Source organism: Nomascus leucogenys, chromosome 8 (assembly GCF_006542625.1).
Source record: "Nomascus leucogenys isolate Asia chromosome 8, Asia_NLE_v1, whole genome shotgun sequence".
NCBI classification, from domain to species: Eukaryota; Metazoa; Chordata; class Mammalia; order Primates; family Hylobatidae; genus Nomascus; species Nomascus leucogenys.
This window is the reverse complement of record NC_044388.1, coordinates 105749420-105769473: the sequence shown is the minus strand read 5'-3', so window position 1 is coordinate 105769473 and position 20054 is coordinate 105749420. Positions and strand designations below refer to the sequence as shown.

The 20054-nt window shown below is 56.0% G+C and overlaps 2 protein-coding genes across 8 annotated transcripts; one reads left to right on the top strand and one right to left on the bottom strand.

Moving 5' to 3' along the window:
* Nucleotides 1-3431: 3431 nt before the first annotated feature.
* ASB6 (ankyrin repeat and SOCS box containing 6) lies at nucleotides 3432-10973 on the top strand. Of its 3 annotated transcripts, XM_030818006.1 has the most exons (6): nucleotides 3432-3712; nucleotides 4873-5054; nucleotides 6076-6182; nucleotides 6274-6382; nucleotides 6925-7011; nucleotides 7127-10973. In XM_030818006.1, exons 1-6 carry the CDS (start codon nucleotides 3600-3602, stop codon nucleotides 7792-7794), a joined length of 1266 nt encoding a protein of 421 aa, XP_030673866.1. In that variant the 5' UTR covers nucleotides 3432-3599; the 3' UTR covers nucleotides 7795-10973. The 3 variants fall into 3 exon arrangements, with proteins under 3 accessions (XP_030673866.1, XP_030673868.1, XP_030673867.1); XM_030818008.1 differs by lacking the exon at nucleotides 6274-6382 and having other exon boundaries at nucleotides 7127-7231; XM_030818007.1 differs by lacking the exon at nucleotides 4873-5054 and having other exon boundaries at nucleotides 3453-3712.
* Nucleotides 9974-19445, bottom strand: NTMT1 (N-terminal Xaa-Pro-Lys N-methyltransferase 1). Of its 5 annotated transcripts, none has more exons than XM_003264234.3 (4): nucleotides 19306-19445; nucleotides 12721-12936; nucleotides 11271-11523; nucleotides 9974-10366 (listed from the first exon to the last, which is right to left on the bottom strand). In XM_003264234.3, exons 2-4 carry the CDS (start codon nucleotides 12880-12882, stop codon nucleotides 10110-10112), a joined length of 672 nt encoding a protein of 223 aa, XP_003264282.1. In that variant the 5' UTR covers nucleotides 12883-12936; nucleotides 19306-19445; the 3' UTR covers nucleotides 9974-10109. The 5 variants fall into 5 exon arrangements, with proteins under 5 accessions (XP_003264282.1, XP_012364629.1, XP_012364632.1 ...); XM_012509175.1 differs by having other exon boundaries at nucleotides 11356-11523; XM_012509178.2 differs by having other exon boundaries at nucleotides 12785-12936; nucleotides 19306-19429.
* Nucleotides 19446-20054: the final 609 nt, after the last annotated feature.

Here is a 20054-nt window from a genome sequence, read left to right as displayed (position 1 = left end):
CCTTGTTATAGCGGCCCTAGGGCAAAAGCAGGGCTCAGACGAAGTCAGCCCACCCAGCTCCACTGGGACCCCACGGGACTGCACCTCCCCCAGTTACTCACCATGTGCCCTTGGGTAAGTCAGGCCTCCATCTCCTGAGGGCTGAGGGCCATCACATAGGTGAGGAGACCAAGGCCTGACTAAACACGGGCATGGTGTCATGTGATCAAATGTGTGGTGTGATCAAAAGAGAGAGGGGCTGTGAAGACCTGGGTCGTCTGAGAGCGGCTGTACCGTTCAGGGCTTTGCGATCCATTGAGAGGGTGGGGGACCCTTCAAGAAGGGGCAGACGCTTCCAAACCCTCAGAGTCATGCCCAGGCAGGTGCACCCAGGGCAAGCGCCCCATCCAGATGCAAATCGCTGTCTGGTGAGAATTTGGGCCCTTCTGATTTTTACAAGGCAAGTTGGAAAATCTCCATTTCCCTGTAAGCAAAATGTCCCGATTTCCCTCGGGAAGATACTTCTTTCCCTCAGCAAGAATCAAGGCAGACATGTGCCGGGAGCTGTGGACCCTCGTGGTCTGCAGTCGCTTCTGGGAGGCCCAAGCTAGTGTTGCCGTAAAGGGTCTTGAACCCAGCTGCCCACCCCCACCCCTCCTTCCTGCTCCTTTAGGTACTGGAAGAGGAAGCAAACTGAGGCATTCTGAATGCCTGGCATTGGGGGCGGTTTTCCGAGAGCCTGTCATTGGATCTGACAACAGCTTTAACAACCAGAGCCAGCAGTTACCCGCTGCTGCTGCCGCGCCCTCAACCTTGCCGGTCGAGGCTCGTTGCTGGACCTGGACATGCTTTGGGTTTTCTTGTACAGTTTGTTTTGCTCATGATAGAGGGCCTTACTCTGCCCATTTAAAAATGTTTCATCTGGCTGGGCGTGGTGGGCTCACGTCTGTAAGCCCAGTACTTTGGGAGGCTGAGGCGGGTGGATCACCTGAGGTCAGGAGTTCGAGAACAGCCTGGCCAACATGGTGAAACCCCGTCTCTACTAAAAATACAAAAATTAGCCTGGCGTGGTGGCACATGCCTGTAATACCAGCTACCTGGTAGGACTGAACCCAGGGGTTGGAGGTTGCAGTGAGCTGAGATCCTGCCATTGTGCTCCAGCTTGGGCAACAGAGTGAGACTCCATCTGAAAAATAATAATAATAATAAATAAATGAATATAAAAATGTTTACTCCTAAGACCCATCGGATTGTCTTGAAATGCGCCTTTAAATGTTTTTTTCCTGGGCTGGGCAACTCTCGCTGTCTGGCAGGTTCCAGGGAGAGGGGCCCAACTTGGTGGAGCAAGGCCCAGGAGGCCAACGCTGCGATGTGGACTGCTGGGGCAGGAAATCCCTCTTCGTCGTCAGCTTCCCAGAACCAAGAAGGCATCAAGGCTCCCCCGCAGACTCCAGATGAAAGAGGAGGCTCAAATGTGTGGCCCAAGGGGAGGTGCCTCGACTCCAGAAAAGTGGTTTTTCCAAGGCAAGCTGGAAATGTCCATTTTCATGTGAGCAGAATTTCCCGATTGCACCCAGGGAGAAATTTCTTTCCTACAGCGAGAACCAAGGCAGAAACGTGCTGGCAGCCGTGGACTCTGCAGCCTGGAGCTGCTTCTAGGAAGCCCAAGCTGGTGTTGCCCTAAAGGGGCTTAAACCCGGCTGCCCACTCCGCCCCTCCTTCCTGAACCAGAGGGTTTTGGTTCCTTGCCACTGAATTCCACTTCCACCAACAATTACAGTGCGCTGGCTCCAGCATCTCAGGTGAGTGTGATTATACCTTTTTTTTTTTTTTTTTTTGAGACAGAGTTTCGTTCTTATTGCCCAGGCTGGAGTGCAGTGGTGCGATCTCCACTCACTGCAACCTTCACCTCCCGAGTTCAAGTGATTCTCCTGCCTCAGCCTCCCGAGTAGCTGGGATTACAGGTGCCCGCCACCACACCCGACTAATTTTTGTATTTTTAGTGGAGACAGGGTTTCATCATATTGGCCAGGCCGGTCTGCAGCTTCAAACTCCTGACCTCAGGTGATTCACCTGCCTTGGCCTCCCAAAGTGCTGGGGATTCTACCCATTTTACAGATGAGGAAATCCAAGTTCAGAGACATGCAGTAGCACACTCCTGTGTTCCCAGCTTCTCGGGAGGCTGAGGCGGGAGGATCGCCTGAGCCCAGGGGTTCAAAGCTGCAGTGAGTTGTGATCACTACACTCCAGCCTGGGAGACAGAGTGAGACCCTGTCTCTAAAAAATACACAAGAGGCCGGGCGTGGTGGCTCACGCTTGTAATCCCAGCACTTTGGGAGGCTGAGGCGGGCGGATCACGAGGTCAGGAGATCGAGACCATGGTGAAACCCCGTCTCTACTAAAAATACAAAAAATTAGCTGGGCGTGGTGGCGGGCGCCTGTAGTCCCAGCTACTTGGAGAGGCTGAGGCAGGAGAATGGCGTGAACCCAGGAGGCGGAGCTTGCAGTGAGCCGAGATCGCGCCACTGCACTCCAGCCTGGGAGACAGAGTGAGACTCTGTCTCAAAAAAAAAAAAAAAAAATACACAAGATTCGGGCCGGGCACGGTGGCTCATGCCTGCAATCCCAGCACTTTGGGAGGCTGAGGTGGGAGGATCACGAGGTCAGGAGTTCGAGACTAGCCTGGCCAAAATGGTGAAACCCCGTCTCTACTAAAAATACAAAAATTAGCTGGGCATGGTGGCCAGCGCCTGTAGTCCCAGCTACTCGGGAGGCTGAGAGAGAAGAATCGCTTGAACCCGAGAGGCGGAAGTTGCAGTGAGCCGAGATCGTGCCACTGCACTCCAGCCTGGGCGACAGAGCGAGACTACGTCTCAAACAAACAAACAAACAAACAAAAAACAAGATTCATTGTGTCCATCAAGGCAGAGGTGGAGAGGGCTGGCAGCCGTCCTGGCTAGGTGCTCCCTGGGACAGAGAATAAGAAACTGAGGACGGGACGTGCGAGTACCCTGGTCCTCATCATTCCAGTCAGCGGGCCGGGTGGTGACAGAGGTGGCCCGGCCCCTCTTCAGGGAAGGCGAGGGCCAGGCCGAGCCGGAAGGGGCAGTCTGATGAGCTTAGCTCTCAGGGGCGCCCAGCGCCAGTGGGGCAGCGGCAGGGCCGGGGAGCAAGACCGGCGGAACTCGGACGGCGCCCAGCGGTCGCGGGCGGGATCGCAGGGCGAAGCCGAGCCGGGCCGGGCCCTGGCAGGAAGGGGCGGGCCCGCTTTAGTCTCGGATCTGGCTTGGCTCGATCCCCGACTCCCCCACTCCGCTGGGGCCGCCCACTGGACATCGCTCGAGTCGGCCGGGCGGTCGTGCCCCGGGACGCGCCGAGGTCCTCCGAGCCCGCAGGGGGCGCTGTCGCCATGTGGACCACCCTGAGTCGGCGCGGGCAGGAAGTACGAGGGCCACTTCCGGCGGGGGCGCGGCTTGGGCTGAGCAGCGGACCCGGCAGGGCGCAGGGGCTGGACTGGTGGAGCAGGTGGGGTCTGCGGCCGCCGGAGCGTTCCGGTCGGCGTCTGGGCATCTCGGCCTCGGCAGAAAGCGCGACCGCCCTGCTGCGCGGGGCCCGCGGCGATGCCGTTCCTGCACGGCTTCCGGAGGATCATCTTCGAGTACCAGCCGCTGGTGGATGCGATTCTGGGCTCCCTGGGGATCCAGGACCCCGAGCGGCAGGAGTCTCTGGACCGGTAACTCACCCCCTCCCGTGAGCTGGCCGAGGCCGCTCCGACCCCGCAGCGTCCCACTTTATCACCACAAGCCGGGCGGGGTGGATGCGTCCCCCTTGACAGAGGAAGGGACGGGTGGAAGCCGGGGTTGCGTGGCTCGGAGTGCGCGCTGCCCCGCGCCGACCCCACTCCGGCCCCTTGCATGGCGGAGACGAAGGGCGGGAAGGGCCCGAGGGCGGAGGCCCGCGGGGTGTCGCAGGGCCTGCGCCTCAGCCCCACCCTGTCGCCTGCCTGTTCTGTGCCAGCCCCCGGCATGGCAGGGGAGCAGTGTGGAATCCGTGAGGCCTCAGATGTTACCCCAGAGCAGTGTGAAGGTGGGCTTTTGTAGCAGAGTTTGCGTTTTTATAGACAAGAGCTGGTCTGTCGTGGACTTGCAGGAAAGGTGTCGGGAGCGAATCCGCATTCACTGCCCATGGTACTAGGCACCTGGGGTCCATCAGTGGCTCAGCAAAATCCCCGCCTTCTTGGCGCGTGTGCTCCAGAGGAGAGACTGACAAGTAATTGTACGGCGGCACGCGAGGTGGAAGGGAGGGGAGAGCAGTGGGAAGGGGCTCAGGTGTTGAGGGGGTTGTCAGTTGGAATTTCCAACACGTGGTAATGATGAGTCTCTCCATCCAGGGAGTCTGGTGGAAACGTAGGATTTCTTCATCAATATCAGCTAAAGGTCTCAGTGTGAGGGGAGAGAGGAGGCGGTGTTGCTGTCCTGGCTGCAGGGGTTGCTGGGGCTGGGGTCCTGCAGGTTTGAGGATGGAAGGGCTTTCTGAGGAAGAAGCATCAAAGTCGGGCCTGGGCTCTTGGCCTCCAGGCTGGTGGTCCCTTCAGTCCCAGCAGCCCAGGTGTGTGAGGCTTTGTACCCAAGTCTGCGACCAGACTCTGGGCAACGCGGGAGCAGAGCGCAGACAGACCAGCCCATTCTCCGCAAATCCGAGTCTGCTCCCGTCTTAAGAGATGCAGCGTGGCCCCCTCTCTACTTCAGAGCTTCTCCCAAGCCCCTGTGACCCAGAGAGCCAGGGCCCTGCTTGCTGATGATTATAGCAGGACACTAAAGCCCACGAACCCACAGGCTGCACGGTCACCCGGTCCCACAGCTGTGCCTACCCTCAGCCTCTCTCCTGTCCCAGGCCCAGTTATGTCGCCAGTGAGGAGAGCCGAATCCTTGTTCTCACTGAGCTGCTGGAGAGGAAAGCCCACTCTCCCTTTTACCAGGAAGGCGTGAGCAACGCCCTGCTCAAGATGGCTGAGCTGGGGCTGACGCGGGCGGCCGACGTTCTCTTGCGGCATGGGGCCAATCTCAACTTTGAAGGTCAGCGAGAGCCCCGCGGGTGGGCAGGTGGCTTAAACGTGGCCCGGCGCTGGGTGGGCGCCCATGTCCCCAGCCTTGGCTTCTACCATCCTCTGAGGAGTGACTTCCCCCCCTTTATTTCCTGGGTGGCTGCAACTAAGGAAACTCCCATTGGGTGGCCTCCTACCCCCTGCGGGTTTTCACATGGCTCTTCCCACCTCTGTTCCAAGAGCGAGTGTTGCAGCTTCTACCATGTGATTGATTAGCAAACTTTTCCCAGCTCCCAGATTAATCCCCACTTCCATTAATGCAAAAATGCGGCTGCTGGCACTGTGCCCAGAGCTAAGGGAAGGTAATTTTCTGCCACTTACTCTGAGCCAATTTGTGTTTCTTTTCTCATGCTGTAGGGAGAGGGGAAAACACGCTGCATTAGGCATAAATCACCACAGGACACCCTGGCTCCTGAGTGCCAGGGATGGAGATGGAGCCGTGCTCCTTTCTCTGTTTTTCACCCCGGGGAGGGCAGGGTTAGTCAGGAGACAGGCAGGGCTGCCTTGTGAACCTAACAGGGGCCTGAGACAGCCAGGCACATCTCCTTTCCCCATCCAAAGACGGGCTTGGAGGCTGCTGGGCTCCTGGAGGGTCAAGGAGCTGAGACGGGAGGGCTGGTTCTGAAGCCAGTGACTTGGAGACCAGCCTGGAGAACCTGGCTGCTACCACCAGGCCTACAAAGAGGAGCAGCCAGAGCTGCTACATAGTGTGGCCTCCCAGCCATTCTGAGAGTGTGCCGCGTTTTATGGTCCCTTCTTATAGAAGAGGAAACTAAAGCCCCCAACAGCTTCAGTAGCGTGGCCACTAGAACACCCTGAGGGCCCTCTAGTATCTGGTGAGGACAGCTCTGTCCTAACCTTTGATGGTGACAGGAGGCTGGGCCTGTGCTTCTGGACACTTCAGGTGGGAGTTGGGGGCTGGGCTCTGGGTCCGGGGGCCCCATAAGAATGCGGATAGGTAGGACCCACATGAGCGGTGTCTACGCCTTCAGACCCAGTCACCTACTACACGGCCTTGCACATCGCTGTCCTGCGGAACCAGCCGGACATGGTGGAGCTGCTGGTGCATCATGGGGCTGACATTAATCGGAGGGACCGGGTAAGTGCCAGGTCCAGCTTGCTTTGAAGTGGGGTTGAGCAGCGGCCTGAGCAGCTTCCCAAGCCAACCTGGCTGTGCTTGCTTGGCTCAGATCCACGAGAGTAGCCCCTTGGACCTGGCCAGCGAGGAGCCCGAGCGCCTGCCCTGCCTGCAGCGCCTCCTGGACCTTGGAGCTGACGTCAATGCTGCTGACAAGCATGGTGGGTGCCTCCTGCAGGAAAGCAAGACAGCCGGGCCCCCAGGCACCTTGTGGGGGACACCCAGGGTGCCCCAGGACAACAGCTAGGTGGGCAGGCTGGATGTTGGCCCTGGCTGGTGACACAGCATGGCTGGGCACACAGGGATTCTGCTGACTTGCTGAGCTCAGAGGCTTTAGAGAGGCAGTACAGTCATTGTCCCCGTGCTGGCCCTCAAGGGCCTTCTGTAGGAAGAAATAGGGCATGTGTGCACTTAGCTTCCAAGAAACAATGGCTTCCCATTGGGGGAGGCCCAGCCGACATCTCAGGTAGCATCTCGGGGTCCAGAAAAATCCTACTTTTCCTGGCCTTTCCGCTCCCAGTTCTCTGGGTAGAAAAGGAATGGCCAGAAGCCCGTCACCCTCAGCCCTCACCTGAGCTGAGAGTTGTCTCTGAAAGTTCATCTTCTGATCCTTTGAGTGTCTGGATTTCTGCCACCTCCTCTGGGTTGCCCTGACCTGGGCTTCCTGGCCTCCTGCTCCTCCTCGCTCTCCCTCCCTCCCTAGGAAAAACTGCTCTGCTGCATGCTCTGGCCAGCAGCGACGGAGTGCAGATCCACAATACTGAGAACATCCGGCTCTTACTGGAAGGAGGTGAGGCTGGCGTGCTCCTAGGCCTCGTCCTCTCACCTGCCCCTTCAATGTGTGCTGTTGCTTTGCCAGGGTTGAAGGCCTTCTCCCAGCATCTCTTGTTCTATGGCTCTTCTAGGGGCAGATGTCAAGGCCACCACCAAAGATGGGGACACAGTGTTCACCTGCATCATCTTCCTGCTTGGTGAGACCGTGGGAGGGGACAAAGAGGAGGCCCAGATGATCAACCGCTTCTGCTTCCAAGTCACACGGCTGCTGCTGGCACACGGGGCCGACCCCAGCGAGTGCCCGGCCCACGAGTCCCTCACCCACATCTGCCTCAAGAGCTTTAAACTGCACTTCCCTCTCCTGCGCTTCCTGCTGGAGTCCGGAGCCGCCTACAACTGCTCCCTGCACGGTGCGTCCTGCTGGTCTGGCTTTCACATCATCTTTGAGAGGCTCTGTTCCCACCCAGGCTGCACGGAAGACGAGAGCCATGCGGACCTCCTGCGCAAAGCCGAGACTGTCCTGGATCTCATGGTGACCAACTCTCAGAAACTCCAGCTGCCGGAAAACTTCGATATCCACCCTGTGGGCAGCCTGGCGGAAAAGATCCAGGCCCTCCACTTCTCCTTGAGGCAACTGGAGAGCTATCCCCCGCCCCTCAAGCACCTGTGCCGTGTGGCCATCCGGCGCTACCTTCAGCCGTGGCCTGTGGATGTGAAGGTCAAAGCCCTGCCTCTGCCCGACAGACTGAAGTGGTTCCTCCTTAGTGAGCACAGTGGCTCCATGGAAGATGACATCTGACAGGTCTCAGGCTACAGGAATGGGGGACATGGGCAGCTCAGGTCAGCCTGTTGGTAGAGCCTGGGGCAGCCTTAGAGGAGGGTCTTTTTGATCTGGGAGATGAGACGGGATCCTTCATGAGAAAAGGCAACCAGGTAGAGCCTGAGGCTGTGATCACCCCAGTGGTGAAGGGTGCGGCTCTGGTTCTTCCAGAGAGACTGCCCCCTTCCCTCCAGCGGCACTCCCAAGTCCCCCCCCATGCTGGAAAGAGGAACAGGGCTTGGATTGATGTTTATACCCTCTGAATTGGAGGGCAGTGCCAGGGCATTTGCAGAAGCTGGGAAGGACCAAGCCTCAGCATCCCCAGGGCTGCGGGGCTCTTGTTGGCTGCACGTGGCAGTGCAGCTGGAGAAGCAGCCTGGGGCATGTCCTGTGCGGTGCCACCAAGGCCCCACCCCTGCCCCTTTTCCTTCCAGGTTCTGTTACAGAAGTGTTTCTGGTGAGCTCTGCGGGAGAAGACACTAAGGGCCCCACAGGCTTGTTTCATGGTATTGAAAGCCAAGCTGGCCTCTGCCTGTTCCTGTAGCTCTGGGGCCAGGTCAGCCGTGGCCCCACCTACCAGAAATGTGCTCTGCTGGCAGCTGTGTTTTTGCCAAACCCAGGGCCTCAGCGACCATGACTTCTGCTAAAAAGCAATCCTGAGTGCGTGGCTGGGGACAGACCTCTCTGAAGTGTCTCCTGTTGCGAGGGGCTCACTTTGGAGCCACCGATGAGCCGACTGTGCCACCCACCTGCGAGCCTCAGTCCCTTCCAAGCTGCATTGGTCATTGGGAATTGTGTAAACACCTCTGGGGATAAGCTGAGGTTACTAAATGATATATTTATATTATAAGATTAAACTTTCTTGGCCTTAACAAGGTCCTTGTATAAAATTTCCGCCCCACCCCTCCACAGTTCAGGATAGAGGCTCCCACAGCAGCCGGTAAGGAAGGGGGTGGGGCAGGTGTGAGGAGATGCTGTGTTTAGGGGGTTGTTTCCAAGTCCCTGCAAAGAAGCACCACTCTAGACTGGCAAGGGCCTCCACAGTGTGAAGGTCCCATTTTATTATTATTTTCTTTCGAGACACTCTGTCACCCAGGCTGGAGTGCAATGGTGCAATCTTGGCTCACTGCGACCTCTGCCTCCCAGGTTCAAGCAGTTCTCCTGCCTCGGCCTCCTGAGTAGCTGGCATTATAGGTGCCCACCACCATGCCTGGCTGATTTTTGTATTTTAGTAGAGACGGGGTTTCGCCATGTTGGTCAGGCTGGTCTCAAACTCCTGACCTCAAGTGATTCGCCTGCCTCGGACTTTCAAAGTGCTGGGATTACAGGCATGAGCCACTGTGCCCAGCCCCCATTTTATTTTATTTTGAGACAGAGTCTTGCTCTGTCACCTAGGCTGGAGTGCAGTGGCGCAATCTCAGCTCACTGCAAGCTCCACCTCCTGGGCTCACCCCATTCTCCTGCCTCAGCCTCCCGAGTAGCTGGGACTACAGGCGCCCGCCATCACGCCCAGCTAATTTTTTTTTTTTTTGTATTTTAAGTAGAGACGGGGTTTCATATGTTAGCCAGGATGGTCTCGATCTCCTGACCTTGTGATCTGCCCGCCTTGGCCTCCCAAAGTGCTGGGATTACAGGCGTGAGCCACCGCGCCCGGCCCCATTTTATTTTTTACTTTAAATGCCTGCCAAGGAGCAGCCTCAAGCCCAGAGAAGAGTGAGGCTACGGGGCATTTCCCTTGCTGCAGGCTGTTGTAACACTTTAAGGGCCCCAGGTCTCCATTGCCAAGCAGGACTTGGCATGTGAGCACCCCCCACACAGCACCATCAGGCGGCACCCATGGGCTCCACCAGCCCAGCTCTGTCCCTCCCCTAGGTAAAGACCACACTGAAGTCTTCAAGTCCCCAACAACCAAGTTGGAGGTGGTTTCCTTCCTCTTCAGGCAGCCAGGCCCATGGCTGGAAGGCTGGGCTGGAGGCCCAGGGAATCGGCTACTGATGTGACCACCCTATTCCCACATGGGGAGCACCCGGAGCCCTGGAGCCCCTTCCACCCAGTCCCATCTCGCAGGAGAGCAGGGCCTGGACTCCTGCCTCACCGCTGGTTCAGCAGCACCCTCCCCACCGGGTCCCACCTTGCCTTTTGAAGAAGAGCCCGCATAATGAGTGGACGGCAGACAGCTATATTTAGTGGTGCCTCGACACTCACGAACTGCCAGTGTGGCACCTGGATCTTGCCCAGCTGCCGGCTCCCCCCACCAGGACTGTGGTTCCTCAGTTTCTCCTGCCAGCCCCGGCTCATCTCAGGGCAAAGCTATAGACATGGTAGATCTCATCGGGGAGGTTCTCCTGCCTCTCCTCGGCCAGGAGGCTGAGGCCTGCGCTGCAGATGATCCTGCGGACCACGTCAAGGTCCCGGCACACGCTGCTGTCCACGTCGTCCAGAATCACGCCCTCCTGGGCCATGTTGTCTTTGATGACGATGATACCGTTGGGGCGGAGGCTGCCCTTGCAGCGCCGCAGGAACTCGGCCAGGTGCTGATCGGTGAGGTGGCCTGAGGAGGGCAGAGGCAAGGTTACCAGGGCACAATGCAAGCGGATGTCGCCACTGGATGGGATGTATTTCTCAGCCCCGCTGAGCCCCTCATTTGTGCCCAGCATTTTGTGTGCACACATGGCCTCACTGGCTCTCAGCAGTCCCGAGAGATTCACTAAACCCCAATTCATAGGATAGGAAACTGGCTCAGAGGTCATCTACCTAAAGACACACATTAAGCCAGAATTGAACTTGACGGGGTGACTTCCAAGTCCTGCCTGATACCTACACATCATGATGCCCCACCCCTGCCAGGCTTGGATCAGAGGAGTGAACCTGGGTTAAGAGTTTGGCATTGCAGGAGCTCACGGACAGACTGCCTTCCCTACACTAGAAGTCCCCACAAAGGCTTCTGAGACCACACAAATACAAGGCCAGACCTAGAGTGTCCACAGCAGGCCTGTGCTGCCCGCCTCAGGAGGTGGCTGACTGCTGCTAGTGGCCTGCCGCCAGGTCAGCAGCCCAGGGCACCGCGCTCGAGTTGTGCTGTTAGGCTAAGAGGGTGCAGGGCTAGACACAAAGCTTAAACTTTTCATCTTATTAAAAATAAAACCCTTATAAAACTCTCACTTTGAATGCAGTAAGTTATTGGCCATTAAAATTTTTTCAACAAAAAACTGCACCCAAATGGATGGTAGCAGGTATTCAACTGAAATAAAACCTAGAAGGAAGAAATCTGCCTTTTAGGCCGAGCCTGTCCCTCGGTCCTGGGAAGTACGGGGTGGGGGTGGGCCTGGGGGGACTGGGGAATCCTCACTGGTCCACTTGCTGCAGGAGTGCAAAACCCTGGTCCCGACACCTTATGGGGAACCCGAGTGGCAGGAGACGTACAGGGGGGCAGGGAAGGGCAGCGGGACCCTCACCTATCACCCACTGGATCCAGATCACGTCGTAAGAGTCCGGCTCCGGGGTGAAGTCCTGGAGCCCACAACAGAAGTAGTTCCTCACCCTCTTGCCCTCCTCCCCCAGGTAGGTCTTGGCTTGAACCAGGAAGTCCTCTGTTATGTCGACCATATCCACCTCTCTGAACAGCGGCAGGAGCAGCCGCTTGGTGATCCTTCCAATGCCAGCTCCACAGTCCAGGGCACAGGACGTTCCTGTCTTGTTCGGGCCTTCCTGAAAAGCAGAGGCATATAACCTATCAGAGGGACCCTGTCGCCACACGTGGGGCCCTTCCTCACGAGCCCTAGGACTTAGACTCAAGTCAGGATTCCAGGACTCCGCACAAGCTGAGCACTGGTGGGGAGGGCTGTGCTGGCTGCCAGCTTGTACGGAGTTGAGGGGATAAGCGTGGGAGGAAACACTGCTGGGCCACACATTCCTTTATCTTTGAAAGTTTTTGTAGAGACAGGATCTCATTCTGTTCAGGTTGGAATGCAGTGGTGGGATCATGGCTCACTGTAGCCTCGAACTCCTGGGCTCAAGCCATCCTCCATCTTCCCACCTCAGCCTCCCAAGTAGCTGGGACTACAGGCATACGCCACCATGCCCAACTCTTTTTTTTTTTTTTTTTTTGTATTTTTTGTAGAGACGGGGCCTCTGTCTGTTGCCCAGGCTGGTCTCAAACTCCTGGGCTCAAGCAATCCTCCCACCTTGGCATCCCAAGGGGCTGGGATTACAGGAGTGAGCCACTGCCCCTGCCCTGGGCCACACATTTCTAAATGAAAGCTAATTTCCACTTAAAGGTGATAACTTGAACAGGTGTACTAATCTCTCCTGAGTCTCCAGGTAAACAACGGCAGAGAAGAACGAGGAGAATGGAAGCGGGGCAACGGGTGAACAAGGGTGCGGAGAGGGAATGCGGAGGGAGGGGAGGCACTGGATGGAGCAGGTGGCCAACAGCAGCCTCCAGTGCCAGCCATGAGAGAAGAAGGTGGGGGGCTCCAGGGCTGGGGGTCCCAGCCTGGTACAGAAAAGGCTGGGGGTGGAGCAGAGGGTGGAAACCATGGCACATAACTAGGAGTCTACATCCAGAATAGCCAACACCCTTAGCCCAAACATCCGTAGACATGGCAGGAGAGCAAGGGTTTCGTCCCTGGCAAAACCCAACAGTTGAAGTGAAGTTTGCTCAATTCGGGCACCTCAATTCTGCCTAACAGCCAGCTCCTGTCTGGTAACCTTGGGGCTAAGTCCACAATCTAGAAGTTACCCCACTGTGCCCACCCAGCCCAGCTCCTCAAGGCTTTGGGGTAGGTACCAAGAGATAGCCAACGACCCTGCAGTGTTACATGTGTAAAAGGTGGCACCCCACATGGACTCGGCAGTGCCACCAGAGCCACAACCTCTCCTGGAGAGCACGCCAGACCTGCCTACCCTCAAAAACCTCTGCAGAAACTTCCGGGAGCTGTTGATGTCGATGCTGGAGATGTGGCCATACCCCCCAAGCATGCCGTCCACCGTGGGTGGGATTTGTTTCCAGTAGGTCTTGGCCTTGGAATAGAATTGCTTCTCGTCTTCTATCACCTCGCTTGTCATGCTGTCACCAACCACGGCTCTGCTCAAGCACCACGATCAGCAACCGCGACTCTCCTGGGTAAGGAAGGGGGTGTGAGTCAGCGGGCCAGGGACCCGGCAGGAAGGCCCCCAGGGCAGAGGGCCAGTCTCACACCAGGCTTCACACAGGAGTCACACATCCTGCTAAGTGCAGAGAGAAGTCCAGGGTCCCCAAATCTGCTTCTACCCCTTGGATAACAGCATCTTCTGTCTTCTGCACTCAGAGCACCCGCCCCAAGTCCTGGCTTCAAGTTCTTTTACATTTTCATTTTTTCTGGAGTGCAGTGGTGTGATCATAGCTCAATGCAGCCTCCAACTCCAGAGCTCAAGAGACCCTCCCACCTCACCCTCCGGAGCAGCTAGGACTACCGTTGTGTGCCACCATGCCTGGCTGATTATTTTTTGTAGAGATGAGGTCTCACTACATTACAAAGGTTGGTCTGGAACTCCTGACCTCAAAAGATTCTCCCACCTTGGCCTCCCAAAGTGCTGGGATTACGGGTGTGAGCCAATGTGCCTGGCCTGGCTTCAAGTTCTTGACATGCTCTATATGACACCTGACTCAGTGGCTTCTAGGCACAGAAAACCCTGATCAATAAAAAACAACCACAAAGCAGAGAGCACCAGCAGTCCCTGGAGGGCCAGGGAAGTTTCCACGCCTCCCTTTCTCTGGCTCAGAGCACAGCAACAACTCACGGTGGGGTCCAGTCCTCCGTTAACGAGGAGTGGAGACTCTGTGCCAGGCACCGGGCTGTGAACCAGGCAGACAGCCAGGCAGAAAACAATTCTACAGACACAACCACACCTGCAGGGAGGGCTGCAGAGGAGAAGCGCCAGTGCCAGCAGAGCACGGAGGGAGGAAGTGGACTTGGGTGCGGGGACGAGGGAAGGCATCCCTGAGGAGGGGACGCGTAAATTGAAACCGATGGATGGGCAAGAATAAGTGCAGTAGGTGGAGGGTGATGGCACTGCTCCTGGAGCGAAGGACAGACAGTCCTCGCGGCTGCCAGTTCCTGGTCTCACAGTCAACTCTAGCAGTTTCGACTGCATCCTACAGAGCAATGAGTGAACCACCCTGAGGCCCAACAGAGAGTGGCCCGGGAAGATTGGCGCTTCTGAAGACTGCTGGCGGCGGTGGAGACGGCAGGGGGATGAGGAGACGGTTGCCATGGTAGAAGGAGAGGGAACTAGAAAGCCTCAGCTGGGTCCTGGCAGCAGAGCCCAGGCCCACCTCGCCCTTCAGGACAGGGATGACAGTTCGGCGGCTCCACGCTCCACGGGCGGCCAGCCTGCCATAAGCTTCCCATAGGCACAGTGCACCAAGGCACACCACACTTAGGGCTGTTCTAGCTACTGTGAGGCTTGCCAAGACCTCAGAGAGCTCTAGTCCAGGAGGACCAACAAAGAACAAAGGGAAAGAAAATACACAGCAGAAAAATAAGGATTCTCACAGAACCATAAAGTGCTGAGGAAACTCAAAGGGCAGAGGAATCCTCTCCCAACAGCAGACAGGGGCAGCGGCCTGGAGGAGGCAGCCCAGGCTGGGCAGCCAAGGACAGGGAGTGCTGGAGGGGGTGGGGCACAGACAGAGGGAGCAGCCGTGGGACAGCGTGGGCCATCAGAGGGCGGAGAGTGGAGCGGGGGAAGACAGTGTGGAAGGTAAGCTGGGAAAGGCAGACGGGGCCTGGATGAGGGCGGCCTCGAGTGCATGCTGAGCACCAACTCTCGGCTGATGTGTTTCCCACACTGCCAAGGCCTAACCTAATGGAGGCAGAGTGAGAATGGCAGTGGCCGTGCTGGTTGTCACAGGACAAACAGCAACAGTAGGAGGTAGGAATCCCAGCAGCAGCAGCTGCTACATCCTGATAAACCCATGGTAAAGGGAAAATACCCTCGGTGGAACAAGCGCAGCTGACTGGGAGCTGCAGCTCACTGCCTCGCAGGTGCTGCCTCCACACGAGGAGAGCAGGGGGCTTCTAGCAAATGCCTGTCGCCAAAGTTGACAAATTGTAGGTCCAAGACTGTCTGCCTGACCCCTGGAGCTACAGGGTCAACACGGAAGAGTCCACATATGGAACTCGGGTACAGTCCTCAAACACAACTCAAAGCTTAAAACCCTAAGACCCAGGAACACTCTAGGGCTTCAAGAGAAGTGGTCAGAGGGAAACGGGAAAACGCCCTGAGAAGGAGCACGAGGCCTTCGGGAAGCAACTATGAGGAAAGAGAAGGGAAACTCAACACAAGACAAGCTGGAGAATTTTCTTTTCTTCTTTTTTTTTTGAGAAAGGGTCTCACTGTCACCAGACTAGAGTACAGCTCAGGTGATCCTCCCATCTCAGCCTCCAGGGTAGCTGGGACCGCGGGCACACACCGCCACACCCGGCTAACTTTTGTATTTTCTGTAGAGATGGAGTTTTGCCATGTTGCCCAGGCTGGTCTCAAACACCTGGCTGCAAGCGATCCACCTGCCTCGGCCTCCCAAGGTGTTGGGATTACAGGCAGAAACCACTACACCCAGCCAAGATTTTTCATTGGTCAAATTTGTTATTGGCCCCAGAACTATATTCTGCACTACTATATTCTGAACCTGTCCTGAAAGAGAAGGAACTTTCCAGAAGCAGCAGGCCCACCCCGGCCAGCCAGCTCAAGAATACTTCTAACGGATGCAACGGGGTTCTTCTTAGATCCGTGATTGGGTCTTTTCACCCTTAGCAGAACCCTTTGGCTGTGCCTAGAGAGAAGCCTGCTTAAACCTCTCTTCAGATTCTCACTTTTTTGAGATGGGGTCTTACTATGTGGCCCAGGCTGGCCTCAAACTCCTGGGCTCAAGACATCCTCCCTGCTCAGCCTCCCAAGTAGCTGAGATTACAGGCGTACGCCACTGCACCTGGCTTCCCTCTTCAGATTCTTGAATCCGCTCGCAGACTGACCCCTCACTTTACTGTTCACGCACAAGGGTTTGGGCCACAATGAAGAAAGGCAGCAATCACTTCACCAGTCAGGGAGCCCTTTGGGGTAACAGGCTGGGGAGGACCTTAGTTCTAAATATTGCACATAACACCCTCCCCGCAAGCTGACCACAAAGCTCCCACACTGGTGTCCCCGCACTGGGAATAACAGCGCTGGAAGGAGAAAGAAGCCCACGGCTCAGAAACCCCATCTCTATCAAAAATATACACATTCTAGTAGCTAGTGGGGAGACTGAGGTGGGAGGATCACTCGAGCCTGGGAGGTCAAGGCTGCAGTGAGCCATGATCCTACCTCTGCATTCCAGCCTGGGCAACAGAGTGAGACATTGTGTCAAAAAAAGAAGAAGAAGAAGAATGAATTCTTCTTCCCACCAGACCTGCCAATCCTCAAGACTGCTAGATGTGCCAGGGTGGCTGACAGGAAAAAGGGCCACCAATCTGAATGTCGCCATGTAGCTGGGTTTGGTGGCTGCTATGGTCTGATGGAGTAAGGACCAGGTCAGGTGGGCTGTCTGCCCCTCTGCCAGCAGGCACCAGAGCAACCATGTCACAGCCCTCCATCAGTCACTCAGAGAGGATGGCATTCAAAACTACTCTATAACCTATAACCTGAGCACTTTGGGAGGCTGAGGTGGGAAGACTGCTTGAGCCCAGGAGTTTGAATCCAGCCTGGACAACAGAGCGAGTCCCTGTCTCAAAAAACAAAAAACACCTGGTGGCTGGGAAAATTAAAGACAAAGTTTAAAAAACGAACTACTACTCTTCCACACCATGCTGGCACAACTCCCATTCAGACTGGAGCACGGCGAGAGCAAGCCTGTCTCCCTCTCACCGCCCAACTTGGCAAACTGAAGGTTTTGTATTCAGTTCTATCTCTCGCCTGGCCGGAGAGCTCCTGAGAGCAGTGGCAACATTTGAGATTTATCACCATGCTTCTCTTGCATCCCATGAAACACAAATATTCAACAGAAAGTTCACCTCTGGTCAAATGAACAGAATAAATCTGGGGGCAAACACGTACCAGGCTGGACTCCATCCGTCTCCTCTCCCAGCATGCAGCTTCCTGGGGGTAGAGACATTACCTTGTATACCACTAGCCCAGTGCCTGATACCAGGTGGGTGTTGACTAATTGGTTGCCAAATAATGCAAGAATGGGCTTTGTGCAGCTATAGCCATTTTCCACTCCTAAGAAAATCCTACAGACAAAAGTCCAACCATTCAGAACTGGTAAATACTGAAGGCCTGAAGGCTGCTACCGACAATATAATTCTATGCTTTGCCAAAAGCCTTGTAACATGATTCCTTTAAATGTCAGGGTCCCCTGAATAATCTAATTTACAAGAATTCCACTTACACGCAAATTCTGGGAACAAGCCAGGGGAGGCACATCCTGGCCGGGAAATAGCAAGCCTGACTTTGACTTTTGCCCTAACAGCTGATTCATTAATAAACGGGATTCCTGGGGTCCTGGCTACATTCTGCCTCCCAGTGTCCAGATTGGAGTGGGGCAGGAGGAGGTCCCTAAGAGCCCGAGGGAACAGCAAGGTCGGTCGGCCAACAGCAGGAGGTCCTGCTACACTCTGCTCCAGAGCACAGATGCCATATGTGGCTGCAGGGCCTGCGGGGGGGCGGGGGCGGCCAGGAGCACACTGGCTTTGTGTGCACTCTAGGCTAGCTCAGAGAGGAAGAGAAACCCCTCATGCCTGGTAAATGCCTGCTCAGCCAGTAAATGTGATCCTACATCCTTCACGGTCACCTGGCTGCTGCCTCCTCCTCCCCGCCAAGGTGTTCAGACCCAGGCTACTGCATCTCTTCTCCCACAACCCATGGAAGAAAATAGTGCTGAAACTGTCAGCGGCAGACTTTTGCAGTCATCTCATCCTCCTTACGTAAGTCTCTACGGAAAAGCCTGCCTAAAAGTTACCTCCACCCTCTAGCAGCCTAGTGGACAGAGTCCATCCTCCCTGGATCTTTGTGGACAGCAGCAGGCCACATGCAAACGGCAGAGTGCTCTAAGAAAAAGAAGGAAGTGAGAAAGGGAGGGAAGAAGACAAAACAGGGGATACATTTAAAAACTAACAAAGGCTCTGATGGAGTCAGATGAACCAGATCTGAATCTTGGCTCTGCACACCTGCTGTGTAAGCACAGATTAAGACATTAAACCTCACCATTCCTCAGTTCATCTATAAAATGGAACAGTAATACCGACTTTACAGAAAGGCTGTGATTAAAAGTGCATATGAAAAGCTTAAAGTGCTTGGCACAGTGCCAGGCACATACTCTCTCTTGAGCTTAGAAATCTCTGTCAAATGAGATTCTTGTCAACTCTGCCCCCTATGAGGATCAAATGGGAAAACTGCCTTAGAATGCCGTAGAAGCTGTACTGTTGGACACACCTAGGGGACTGTTACTGGTATGCTGGGTGGCCAATCCAGCAGACTCAAACAGCTCTGCAAATCAGCCAGAGTGGGGAGTGAGCTTCCTCTGCCTATAAGCACAGAACCCCCACCGAGATCTTTTAGATGCTATCCTTGTGATCCTAGGGCTTCCGGCCTCCACCAAAACACTCCATGCGTACTTCCAACCCCCGCACAGTCCTCCTTTTACATAGAGAAAAACCAGCACACTAAAGGAAGTGATGTGTCTTTAAACATACAAACAGGAAGCCGAGAACAGAATTAAGGAGGGAATCCAGGCTCCTTATACCAGCCCTGGTTCCTCCCAACTCATCCCATCTCACTGGGCAATAATTCTACACACCACAACCACCGCTTACACTGTCCCTCCCCGCTGTCAGGGTCTCTGACACCAGCTGTGGCAATCACTTATAGTACAGAGGAGAAACCAAAGTCCAGAGGGAGAGATCACACAGTTGGTGGGCAGCAAAGCCTGGGCTTTTCGATACGGCAGCCTCCCTGTAGACAGGCTGACCTTGGCCGCAAGGGCTCTCGGGCTGTCTTTTTTGAGCTGCACCTGTGTCGGGCTGGCGCTCGCGCGGGACCCAAGGTTAAATACGACAGCAACTTCTGTGCAACGGGCACTTAACTGTGCCAGGCTCTGAACTGGGCATTTTACCAATTCCTCCCATCCATCCTCCGAGTGGGCGCTCTCCATATCCCTGTTTCTCGGAAGGAAACAGGCTCAGAGAAAGAGATTTGCTGCGGTCTGGGGACCGGGGTGGGGGAGTGCCCTGCCTGGGCTTTGAGTGCCTTGACTTTCCTCCTGTACCCCGACCCATGGACTGCTCCGTAGTCCCTGCCCAGGTCCGGCCAGTGGACCTCTTGGGGACGCGCACGTGGGGCCTGTGCCGGCCCGCGCGCACGCGCCGGCTCACGTGACGAGCCGGGGAACCTCAGGGTGCCGAAGCAGTTAGGGGTCGCGGCCTCCCCTCTCCCGGCGGCTGCCTACCCTTCGCACCGCCTCGCGCTACTCACTCCGGGTGGGGGCTCCCGGGACCGAGAGAAGAAGATGGGGAAGAGGAAGGGAGGGCGGCGGCGGCGACTCCACAAGCCAACCGCAGCTCCGCCAGACCACGACCAGACGCGACAGCTCGCTGCGCGCGCTGCCTTTGTCCGCTAACATCACTTCCGGGCGTTTGGGGGCGTGGCCATGACTGGCCCCACCCCCTAGTTCAGCTCGCCCCTCCCCCCCGGGGGCTCCGGATTTAACTTGACTTCTTTTGAAAAGTAATTTAACTTATTTTATTTATTTTGTTTTTGAGACAGAATCCTGCTCTGTCAAGCAGGCTGGAGTGCAGTGGCGCGATCTCGGCTCACCGCAACCTCCGCCTCCCAGGTTCCAGCGATTCTCCTGCGTCAGCCTCCAGAGTACCTGGGACTACAGGCGTGAGCTACCACACCCAGCTAATTTTTGTATTTTTAGTAGAGACGGGTTTTCACCATGTTGGCCAGGCTGGTCTCGAACTCCTGATTTCAAGTGATCCGCCCGCCTCTGCCTTCCGAAGTGTTGGGATTATAGGCGTGAGCCACCACGCCCGGCCTAATTTGACTTCTTTAAAAAAAAATTACAGACGGGGTCTCACCCTGTTGCTCAGGCCGATCTTGAGCTCCTGGCCTCAAGTGAGGCTTCCACCTCGGCCTTCCAGACTGCTGGGATTACATGCGTGAGCCACCGCGCCCAACACAGGTTACAGCTCAAAACTTGACTAAATTGACTTTTGGGA